We start from the raw sequence: 12,135 nt of genomic DNA, 5'->3' as shown, positions 1-12,135 counted from the left end.
ATTGGATAGGAAATGGGAAATACCAAGTGTTGGGCCAAAGTCTTCCTATTGTAGCTTCTTGACATTTGATTTTCTCGACATACCCGCTATTGAAAAAGTGCTGAGGACTACTGTAAGACCACATAAGACCCACTCTGGTCTTGAGGGGATGCTTCCATTTACCAAATGAAATCCCCCAGAGAACAACTGACCTAGGTATGTAGACAGAAATAGACTCTGGGAAACAAAATTTCCACTTATCTGTGATTTTGGGGAGTGGGGCAATCCAGGTGATTGGTTCTATCATGTCCTCACTACTTCTCAAAGTATGGTACTGAAATGGTATTTTGTGGGTATATGGAAAACTATAGCATGAATGTAGTCCACTTTTCTTTAGAGTCAATTTTTCAGTTTTATTGAAAAGCAGTAGTAAGTATTTTTGGTCGGTAAGTTAAAAATGTTTCAAATTGAAATAAATATCAACATATTATGGACTTAAATGCAAAGCTTGCACAAATTTTGCAAAATTCCTAAGGAGGTTTGCACTTACAGGTGAACATTTCCAGTGGGTTCATCTGCTCCCAGATAAGAGTTAAGATTGTATTCTCTACTGCCTTCAGCAGCACACCTTTGATGGAAAAAGTTTCAAAAGCACGATCTTAAAATAGACTGGCTTTAGAAAGTGAAAAGTACTGAAAAGATAGTACCAACTCCATTTGAGAGATCCCTATTCCTTTTTTTTTTTTTTATATAAAGCTGATTTATTTATTTAGAGAGAGAGAGCACATGCACATATACAGGAGCAGGAGGTGGGCAGAGAGAATCCCAAGCAGGCTCTGTGCTCTCAGTGCAGAGCCCAACACAAACCATGGGATCATGACCTGAGCCAAAATCAAGAGTTGGATGCTCAACCAACTGAGCCACCCAGGCACCCCTCCTCTTCCTTTAATTAAAAAGCGAATTAACTCTCTCAAAAAGGAAGCAAAAGAAAGTAAGCTATCAACAGTGAGTTTTAATGGCACTACTTTTTTGCTTTTGGTTTCCTTTTCCAGAAGAGCCCTTTTTTAATCAATGTTAGTACTATTGTCTTTATTTTAGTTCTTATCTTAAGATCTAGAATTTACTGAGAACTTCTAATTCTAGGTCTCTAGATGGATTTTTATATTTACTCCTTTCAACAGTTCCATGAGACAGACATATTAAGTAATCTTGTAAGTGGCAGAGATTTGCCTCCATGTCTCCAAAGCCCACAGTTTGGTTGCATTGCCATGTTGACTCCCATCGTTTTTTTCTCTCCTGGTTTAACCATCAAAGCACATTTACTGGGAAGTGGACATGTCAAAAGTGAAGGTATTCACATTCAGATAATATTGTGCTATTGTTTTCAAAGCAGTCCATGTTTCATGAGCCTGTAACAAAAGAAACTTTAAGTCATGATCTCTGAGTATGGAGAACACATGTTACATCAATTATTCAGGTAATCATACAGATAATCCTAAAAGATTGAGAGAAATAGAGTGGAAGAATAATACAAAAAAAGGTTTGGTGAACATAATTTTAGTGACCTATATTCTTCAATGCTTAAATGTTTTACAGTATTTCTGGGGCTACCGCATGAACCAGTGTGGCAGAGTCTTGTTACATTATAGTATCTGTCAGTTGATCACAGTGCTAGTCTACAATTATAGGCAGGAGTGTACTTGAAAATTTCAGTATTCCATAAAGAAGACACAGTCTACTCGCTTATGTAATATTTAATTTGCCAAATAAACAAATGTCTGGCTTTAATACCTCTAAATGATGCCTGTTGGAGAAAAACAGGCACAAAACTAGATGCATTATTCAAGCTGGTGGTTTTAATCAGCAAATGCTAACCAGAAATGAGCCATTCCTGGTAGACCAGTTAAAACTCAACTGTGCAGAGTAAGGATAGGACCAAGGCCCCAGAAAAACAAGGACATTCAATTTTTTTATGACTTTATACAACCCTTTAGCCTGGTAATAGAGCTTGATACACATGTGAAGAGAAAAAGAACAAACAAATGAAGGGATTAATTAATTTGTTATACATTTTTGTTTGCTAAATTGCTAAATTTTAAGAGAGAAATCATGAATAATTGAAATCCTCAGACAATTCAACAATTTCATTTGGCCTGGAGTTGCAATGTTTTTTTTTTTTTTTTTCCATCAAAAGAGTAAACATGGAATAAAACAGGCTAAAGCACGTTTCTTCTTTATTTCTCTTGGAGTGAGACTTCCAAATGAGTAAAAAGTGTATGGAAGGCAAGCAAATGAAGGAATGACACTAAATGCTTGGATGATTATTAAAGGTTTGGAAAATAAGCTGCTGAACAACTAAAAGGGAACTAAATGTGACTGCGGTCCATTTATCCACCTACTCAAATATGCAATAATCTACTGAGATTTGACTAACAATCATTTTGATAGGTTCTGAGAAAAATGACCTTGATGGATAAGACACGACATGCACCTCACCTCTGTAGCCTAGGTAAGGGAGGTTGGGTGCACAAAGAAACAATTCCAGTGTGCCATTCACATGTGAACGGCATGCAATGGGGAGAAAAGAAAGAATGTTACCCAGGAAAGAAAGGAAAGTCTTCAGAAAGAAGGGGACATTTGATTTTAGTCTTGAAGGAAGAGGTGAAGTTTACTAGACAAAACAATTTTATGGGAAGGAAGGAGCAGTTACAGCTCAGGGCAGATAGAAAAAATCAGGGCTGATGGTGTGTTAACGCCTGCTGATGCAATGCCTATTTAACAAGATAGATGGTGGGAAGCCATTTGTTTCTAATGCAAATACCTTATCAGCCAGCGTGTTTCCCCACATATTTGGATTGCCATCTGGGTCCCAGTAATCCTGCAAATATATGTGTCTTTTGAGATGTAGGAACTGGTTTGCAGGGTCCTCCAACAAAAATGGTGCTCCCAACGCTCCTGTAATTTAGAGTCCAAGAGCACAGCATCTTTTAGGTCAATAGTTTACATCTCACTGTTTATTCTCTTAAAGAGACATAGCTGTGGCCTTTGGGAGTCTAGGTGCCTGACAAGGAGATCCCGAAAAAGCTATGCTTCGTGGGAGATGACTGCTCCTCAGCCTTTTGCCATGACTGCACTATCATCACCCTGTGTCCTGAATATAGTACAGCATGAAAGCCAGTGCCATGTGATGAACGGAAAAGACTTTTAGAACCTTCTTTACATGCATGGGAGCCCACAGATCTGAATTCAAATTCCAGCTCTATCACTTTTTTAGACAAGTTTCTTTATTCCTCTAAGCGGTAGTTTTCTTGTATGTAAAGACATAGAATAATAACACAGTAACACAATAATATAGGATTGCCATAAGGATTGGATATATTCATGACTGTAAACCACCTGGCTCAAGCCAGGCAGTCAACAATCTTTTATTCTTCCCTTCCAAGCCTTTTCTTTCAGTTTGAAGTAGACTGCTTCCAAATCTGGCACTGTGGTTTCAATTGTTAGTATTGATAGATCTATCACTGAATTGAAGAGGTTTGTATTTTAGATTCTTTTCCACTCCAGGATTAAGAGAAAAAAAAAAGATGACTGTTTTTAAAATCCAGACTTTTTTATATCTTGAAATTTTAACACTCTATATTGTGTTTTTATTCCCAAATAAAACACAATTGTGTTCAGAGTTCTAATTTGAATTCGTATAAAGGAAGAGCACACTGCCCACCTATTTGTGGTAACAATACAATCTGTTCATTGCTTGTGATAAAGAGTCATTTATTACGAATGTTACATTAGGTACTCTATAGCTTCATCATTAACAGGATTCTACCGACCAGGATTACAGTGGACTATAAGATACAAAACCTCCCCTCTGTAAGGGAGGGGAAGGAAGGGTCCAAGATTCAAAATAAAACAAGGAAACATAGGATTTGATTGCACTAAGGGAGTTTAGGAGAAGGCGGTGTTATTAAGCTTTGGGGCTCTGGGGCACAAGCAGAAATTTTCGTGATCAGGAAAATTGCTGAAACTCTTCCTTGAAGAAAAGATTAAATTTAGTAGGATGGGAGAAGGAGCAAGACTTTAAATTTTAAGCTAGAGGAATGATGTGAGCAAAAATGTGTGGCACTGGGAATCTGTAAAATGGATGTCTGAAGACAATGGTTAGAGGTGGCTAGGTTATTTGTGCATGAATGTGTGTGTATGTATCAATGTCATTTATATATGTATATATATACATACATATATATATATACACACACACACACACACACAAATAATGATAGTTGACATTTATTAAGCATTGTGCTAAGTACTTTACCTGAATTACCTTATTTAATACAACAAACCTAAGAAGCAGCACTATCAATCATTTCATTTTGCGGACAAGGAAACTACATCACAGAAAACTTAAATAATATATTCATGGCTAGTAGGAAGGGGAGATAGAATTCTCCCTTTATTTTTTTTCATTTATTTTTTTTCAACATTTATTTATTTTTGGGACAGAGAGAGACAGAGCATGAACGGGGGAGGGGCAGAGAGAGAGGGAGACACAGAATCGGAAACAGGCTCCAGGCTCTGAGCCATCAGCCCAGAGCCTGACGCAGGGCTCGAACTCACGGACCGCGAGATCGTGACCTGGCTGAAGTCGGACGCTTAATCGACTGCGCCACCCAGGCGCCCCTAGAATTCTCCCTTTAAAGCCAGTGTACAATATTATGACTAAGAAACAGGAATTCTTGGGGTCAAAGGAAAGTAATAATAATGATAATGATAATAATAATAATAGTCTTTTGCATTTATAGAAAAAAAGGAACCAATCATTACTTAAACATTCTGTATGATCTGCTTTTCCAAGCTTGACCTGAGCACTAAGCAGGGTTCTAGTTATTAGTTCTATTACCTCTAGATTAATTTGTTAACCCACTAAGCTCTCGTTCTAAATGCCTACCTATTGAAAATGATGTGGATATTATGCATAGATCAGGCTGTCTGTGGGTTCAAAACACTACTAGTGATGGAAAATAGAAAAATGACTCAGACACATTCTTTATTAATAGAAAGTTAGCAATTTATGTTATTCAGTAATTTAAAAAGAAAAGGTAAAAGTCAAATTTTTAGAAGATATTAGCAACAGACGATAGAAGTAATACTAGCCTGCTGGTAGGTAATCAAATTCAATACAATCAAACCAGCATGCCTGTGGAAGCCATCCTCCAAAATGTCCCCCAAAGATCACTGCCTCCTTGGTACTCATATCCTCTGTGGTCTTCTTTCATTTAGTAGAGTGTCCCTGTGTAACCACAGGATAGTGCAGAAGTGACTGTGTGTGATTCTATGGCTAGCACATAAAAGATGTTATAGTTTCTGCCTTGTCCCATTCTTGAATCACTTGCTCTAATGGAAGACAGCTGCCATGTTGTGAGGACACTCAAACAGCCCTGAAGAGAGACCCATGTGTCAAGGAATTGAAGCCTCCCACCAACAGCCATACAAACGGAGCACCTGGGAACCTGATATTTTTGCTCCAGTCAAGCCTTCAGATCACAACAGTCCTCAGATCACAGTAGCCCTCACTGACATCTTTACTGTACCCTCACGAGAGATCCTGAGTCAGAATCACTGACTTAATCCATTCCCAAATTCCTGACCTTTAGAAAGTGTACAATAATAAATGTTTATTGTTTTAAGCTGCTATAGTTTGGGGAAAATAGTTATGTCATAGTAGATAACTAATACGGTGCTTTATAAGTGCCTACTGATGTCAAGATAAACTGCTAATCACCGGAGCTGAGACCCAGATGAAACAAGTGAGGCCACTAGGGCATAAAACAGAAGAAGAAACTTGCTCTCAAGCTCACAGATTTTGTGCCATGAGATCTCCACTTGCCTCATCCTAGTCTCTGCTCTGATCATCATTGCAGAGAAAGATAAACAAAGAATAACTCTGCCCCTAAGGAATTCACATTATATTCAGAGCTCATAAATAATTACAAGGAAACATATTGTGGCCAGACCAATTGAAGGGGGAATGATTAATTTTGATATTGGCATGGAGGCATCACAGAGAAATCAGTTTTGAGTTGGGCTTCAAAGGTTATGGAATGTTTCCACAGTTAGGAAGAAGGGAGTGGAAACAAAGCACATGTATTCCAGGCTGAAGAAGATTCGAGAGCCAAGGAACAGAGGAACAAAGAAGGCTCAGTTTCGGTGACCATCACTTTGCCAATGTGACTGCAGGGTAGGGTTGAGGTGTAGATGTGGTCAAAATGAACATTGGAAAGAAAAGCCGGGGCCTGATTCTGAGGGATAATTACTCTCATACCAAGGAGTTTGGACTTTATTCTTCAAACAATTAATTATTATTTCTGAACAAGAAAATGATAGGACCACGTTTGCTTAAAACTTTTTTGTTTGATTGTGATAAAATATGCTAACAGAAAAATTACCATTTTAACCATTTTTATTTGTACGATTCAGTGGCATCAACCACATTCACAATGTTCTAAAACCATCACCACTATCTCAAGAACTTTTTTATCCCCTCAAATAGAAACTCAGTATCCTTTAACAATTCTCATCACTCTCTCCTCCGGCCCCTGGCAACCATCATTAGCTTTCTGTCTCTATGAATTTGCTAATTGTAGGTACCTCATTGTAAGAGGAATCATGCACTATTTGTCCCTTTGTGTCTGATTTATCTCAGTTGAGTATCTTCAAGGTTTACATGTTGTAACATAGATCAGCATTTCATTCCTTTTTATTTTATTTATTTTAATTTTTATTTATTTTGAGAGAGAGCGGGAGAGCATGGCTGAGCACGAGTGGGTGAGGGACAGAGAGAGAGGGAGAGAGAAAGAATCCCAAGCAGGCTCTGCACTGTCAGCACAGAGCCCAATGTGGGGCTCAAATTCATGAACTGTGAGATCATGACCTGAGCCGAAATCGAGAGCCAGATACTTAACTGACTGAGTCACCCAGGTGCCCCAGTTACTCATTCCTTTTTAAGACTGAATAATATTTTGTATGTATATGCCAACATTTTGCTTATCCATTCACAGATACTTTTGGAAACTCCTTTGTCAGTGTGAAAGGCAGATGGTAAAAGGAAGAGAGAGTGAGAGGAACAGGTTGGGGCCTCTTCTAATGGCCCAGAGGAGAGATAAGTGGGACCTGAATCAGGTGACTGACACCATGGATGGGAAGACAGGACTGACTGGAACAGAGCAGGGAACTCACTCGTTTGGGCTCACTAGTGAGGACTGCCCAGCATTGAAGTTCTAGTTTTAACTGAGATGTGTTCATAGACCACTTCTCAGATTTCTCTTCATTCTCTTTGAAGAAAAGGTGTTACAGTATTAGACATTTAATGTGTTATTCTGTTAAAAAAAAATGAGAGGGGGAGGTTTTCAAAATAGAGTATCTAGGCAAAGAAGATTCAATATCAATATCTAATAAATGTTTGTACATACATTAGGCTCAGGATATAATTTACAGCTAGATAAAGAAAATACAGTAACCACTTAAGATAGTGTTACTTGGAATCATCCAAAAGTAAAACCAATATCTGCACTATAATTGTCATGGTGTATTGTACAATTGCTAAGGGAAAAAAATGTATTACATAAATCTTAGCAGAGAAGCATGGTTTAAAATATAAACCATAGCTATTTTAAGCTCTAATAATTCTGTCTTTTGAAAATCTTCTATCTTTTTGCTCATGGAAAATATTTCACTGATGCAATCTCCCCCTCATCCCCCACCCTCGCCCCTGAACATTCAAAGCACCTATTTCAGCATTATGTGCCCAACAGGCATCCAATAAATATTAATTGGTGGTGATAATAACATCACCCAGGAGAGAGACAGAAAGTAGTATTTATTATCCTACTTTACAAATGAGAAAATTGACACACGGAGATGAAATGACTCACTCAAGGTCACATAGTAAGTCATTGGCAGGGCTGGAAATAAAATGCAAGTTATACAGAAGGGCATGCTATTATCCTCTCTGCTTGAGAAATTTCTCCTCCCTTTTTCATTCTGCCTGATCAACCTTGAAAGTTAGTGAGAGCAAGATCAGAGTTTGTGTTTGTAAGCCTATATAATACTGCTGGGGTTTGAAAACTGAACCCTGAGTTTTATTACTTTGTTGGTTTTTAATTTTTTTTAATGTAGGCAGTATCAGCCAGGTTAATGCCTTTTTTAAACTTTAAAATCATAAGCTATAAAAAAAAATCTTCCTTTTTTTTCTTCCCAACTCCCTACACACCCTCCTTCCTTTCATCCTGTATCATAGTAGTTTTAATAGGATCTGTCAAGCTTAGTTCTGCTATCTAAACATATCTTGAATATAGTCTGCAGAAAATTCTGTACAGTTCAAGTAAGGCAGCCACTTCAGAGTATGGAGATATTCGAGATCACAGCTCTTGCCACACAAGCCAAGAAGGATCAGAGATTGAGAGTCTTATCCTGGCCCTGCCAGTGATTTGTTGGGTCATTAGCTGGTTACTCCTGCCTTTCCATTTCCTGTTCTTTAAAAGGAGGCTGGATCAAGGGCGCCTGATCCTTGACTCAGGTCATGATCTCATGGTTTATGCTTTAGAAGCCCATGTGGGGCTCTGCGCTGACAGCGTGGAGACTGCTTAGGATTCTGTCTGTCTCTTTCTTTGCCCCTCCCCTGCTCGTATGTGTGCACACTTGCACTCTCACTTTCTCTCTCTCAAAAATAAATAAATAAAAATGAAAAAAAAAAGTATAATGAAGCTAGATCATATGAAGCTAACTAAGGTCTCTTCTAGCTCTAGTATTTTTAATTGGAATATATTCATAACAAATAGGTCATTAACTGAAAATTACTTTCTCTGCATGGTGTTAGGGCATCAAAAACATATAGAATATACTAAATGGGTACCGCTCCTACTACCATCAAGGAGTTCACCTGCTGAGAAATTCAGCACTGAGATAGATAGAAATAAGTGAAGGAGAAGTCAAAATAGTCCTAGCCAATAATTAAAAGAATACAAATAAAAATGTATTCACATTATGCACAGAGAAGAGTGCCCATCATGGGCTGCGGAGCAGTATGTTGGTAATGAAAACTGTACAATTGGAAATGGAATGATTCCCTATTTTGTTATCACCCAGGGAAGGTTGAAAAAGAGCCTTTAAATGTGATATTGGAGAAATAACTGAATAGTCTTTATACTATGCACCTGACTGTGAAGATGATTCCTTGTACCTACACAAGAAGAGGAACCTATACACGAAAAAAGACCAGAAAGCCTGATGTGAAATATAAGATATAGAATCAAAGGACAGAGTCTGATGGCAGAGTCCTATTTTCTTTCCTGTAGAAGAAACTCAATTGGAGTAACCTCAGCTCACCCTTCTCCCCTTTGCAGATAGACTCTGCCCCTCGGAAGGGGTGGTGCCCCATTTAACTGTCCAAAAGGCATAACTTGGCATGTTCAGCTAGCTCTTCCTTCTCTCTCTTGAGAGTTAGCTGCCCTCAGAGATCATACTTTCTCTTCTGGTTCTGCAACCTGCAACCAGATATGCAATTTACCAAATTCTGGGGTCCAGTCGTCAGGTCCTTTATATCTTATACTATGTTATGTCTTCCAAATTAGCCACTCTCAGGATTAAAGGGAATTGATTGCCTTCCATGATCATCTTTGGTTTATCTCTCCTCTTGATCAAATAAGCAGGCAAAGAAGGGAAGTGGGGAGTTCTATGTGTCAGAAGGTGGGACAGAGAACCCAACATGTCTGTTGTCTCTAAGCCTCACTAAGAAACAGAGAAAAAAAAGAAACAAACAGGGGCACCTGGGTGGCTCAGTCGGTTGAGCGTCCGACTTCCGCTCAGGTCATGATCTCATGGTTTGTGAGTTTGAGCCCCGAGTCAGGCTCTGTCTGTGCTGACAGCTCGGAGCCTGGAGACCGTTTCAGATTCTGAGTCTCCCTCTCTCTCTCTGCCCCTCCCCTGCTCACACTCTGTGTCTCTCTCTCTCTCAAAAATAAATAAACATTAAAAAGAAAAGAAACAAACAAACAAACAAAAAAAAACCCACCAAAAATAAAAACAGAATAGACCAGGGCCCTCCAACCAGCAGGAACTTATCATCCCTGGAAAGCCAGGGCTGTGAATTCTGTGAATATTCATAAACAGTTACAATGAGGGAAGGAATTCTTTGTCTGTGAATAAACATGGTGGAATTTAGTGGGGGCAGAAGACACAACAATGTCTGACAAATCCACAGGATGGGCCACAGCTAGCTATTTCCCTTAAGGGCTGGGTGATACTGCTATTGGAAGTGTTACATGATGCCTGGTGCTGGAGATGGAGAATAAGCACTACAGTCCTGGCACAAGTTCAAAAATGCTCAGGTACCGGATGCTGAAAGCAAAGCACTTAGCATTCAGTATAAGCAATTAAAGAATTACATTTATTATTTACTATTTTTATTGGATTGAGTCCTAGTCTCATCCCTTAAAATGTTTGTCTTAAAAAAAAAAAAAGAAAGAAAGAAATGCCCAGGCACATAAATTAAGTATAGAAATAAAGTATAAATAGTCACTTGGAATTAAGTACAAAAGAGGATCAGGAGAAAAGGATATACAGACATCTTGGCCATATGGTAAAATTTTCAAAGATCTAAGTGTAGGAGAAATTTTCCAATTTTCTAATTTTCTAAATACTCATGTTTAGGTTCATATATTTAAAGTTGAATATTAAAAATTGAATATTTTAAAAATAAAGTTGAATATTTTATTCTCTGTTAATAATTATTGTTAGAAATTATGAAATAGTTATTTTTTTGATTCCCACTCTAATTTTTTTTTTCAACGTTTATTTATTTTTGGGACAGAGAGAGACAGAGCATGAACGGGGGAGGGGCAGAGAGAGAGGGAGACACAGAATCGGAAACAGGCTCCAGGCTCTGAGCCATCAGCCCAGAGCCCGAAGCGGGGCTCAAACTCACGGACCGCGAGATCGTGACCTGGCTGAAGTCGGACGCTTAACCGACTGTGCCACCCAGGCGCCCCTTGATTCCCACTCTAAATTTTGATCACTGATCCAAAAATTTATGGTAGAAAAGAGAAGAGTTGTATTTCATGTAATAGACTGTCACTTTGCTACAATTCAGATAAAAGTTAATGAGAGAGAGAATGAGAGAGAAAAAATTTTGGGTTTTGGAGGAAAAATATGAAGAAGAAAAAGAAGGAGAAGGGAGAAATCAAGAAAAGAAATGAAAGGAAATAGAGACAAAATAAGGGAGGTTATAAAAATGAAAGGTTCAAGAGGTGAAAAGTCGTAGAAAAAAGGAACAGGACAAATAGGGAAGTAAAAAGACAGAGGGCAAAAGAGTCAATGGAAATTAGTTAGGAAAAAAAAAAGACACTGAACTTCAGGACTAGCTCTTTTTTTTTTTTTTTTTTTCAAAGTTTATTTATTTTTGGGACAGAGAGAGACACAGCATGAAAGGGGGAGGGGCAGAGAGAGAGGGAGACACAGAATCGGAAACAGGCTCCAGGCTCTGAGCCATCAGCCCAGAGCCCGACGCGGGGCTCGAACTCCCAGACCGCGAGATCGTGACCTGGCTGAAGTCGGACGCTTAACCGACTGCGCCACCCAGGCGCCCCAGGACTAGCTCTTAAATTCCATAATTTTACTAACCTGTTAAGGAAATGCTTTCATAAATGAACTTTTAACTTGGGAGCTTCAGCTTTACTGATGTTACAATTGCTAGTGTGTTGACTTTGTTGCAAAGTAAATAGAGACTAGTATTACTTGAGTTTAAGCTCAGTCTGTTCTAACCTGCTCTGAACACATTAACATACACAAACATACATGCTCACATGCATGGCCATGTAATTCCTGGGCTCATGTTTTGGACCTGGCAGATCTTTTATTTGCTTTTAATTTTGTGGACAGAGAAATTTGTAACTCACAAAAGGCAGCATTTAATATGATTCAATAGTAACCCTTCTGGGTCATTGCCTGTGTGAATTGATGGGATTTCCAACTCTAGGGCCCTGACAAATGGTGCCACATGGACAGGAAAATAGATGGTTTTTCTGTAACAACCAGAGTGCTCAAAGAATCCAGTCACAGGCAATGATATTTTTCTCTGAGTTATTTCCCAGTTTATTCTCA

The 12,135-nt window shown here is 38.6% G+C and overlaps 1 protein-coding gene across 1 annotated transcript in view; it reads right to left on the bottom strand.

The window, feature by feature from the left end:
* Positions 1 to 971: 971 nt before the first annotated feature.
* CUNH3orf85 (chromosome unknown C3orf85 homolog) overlaps positions 972 to 12,135 on the bottom strand; it is a 14,838-nt gene continuing 3,674 nt past the window's right edge. Inside the window, exons 3-4 of the mRNA XM_040483650.1 lie at positions 2,801 to 2,934; positions 972 to 1,388 (exon numbers count right to left, since the gene is read on the bottom strand). Coding sequence (XP_040339584.1) covers positions 1,299 to 1,388; positions 2,801 to 2,934 — 224 coding nt within the window. The 3' untranslated portion in view covers positions 972 to 1,298. The remainder of the gene's footprint in view (positions 1,389 to 2,800; positions 2,935 to 12,135) is intronic.

The sequence above is a fragment of the Herpailurus yagouaroundi genome, unplaced genomic scaffold, assembly GCF_014898765.1.
Source record: "Herpailurus yagouaroundi ecotype Mexico unplaced genomic scaffold, PumYag 162, whole genome shotgun sequence".
Lineage (NCBI taxonomy): Eukaryota > Metazoa > Chordata > Mammalia > Carnivora > Felidae > Herpailurus > Herpailurus yagouaroundi.
This window is presented reverse-complemented; position numbering and strand designations above follow the sequence as displayed.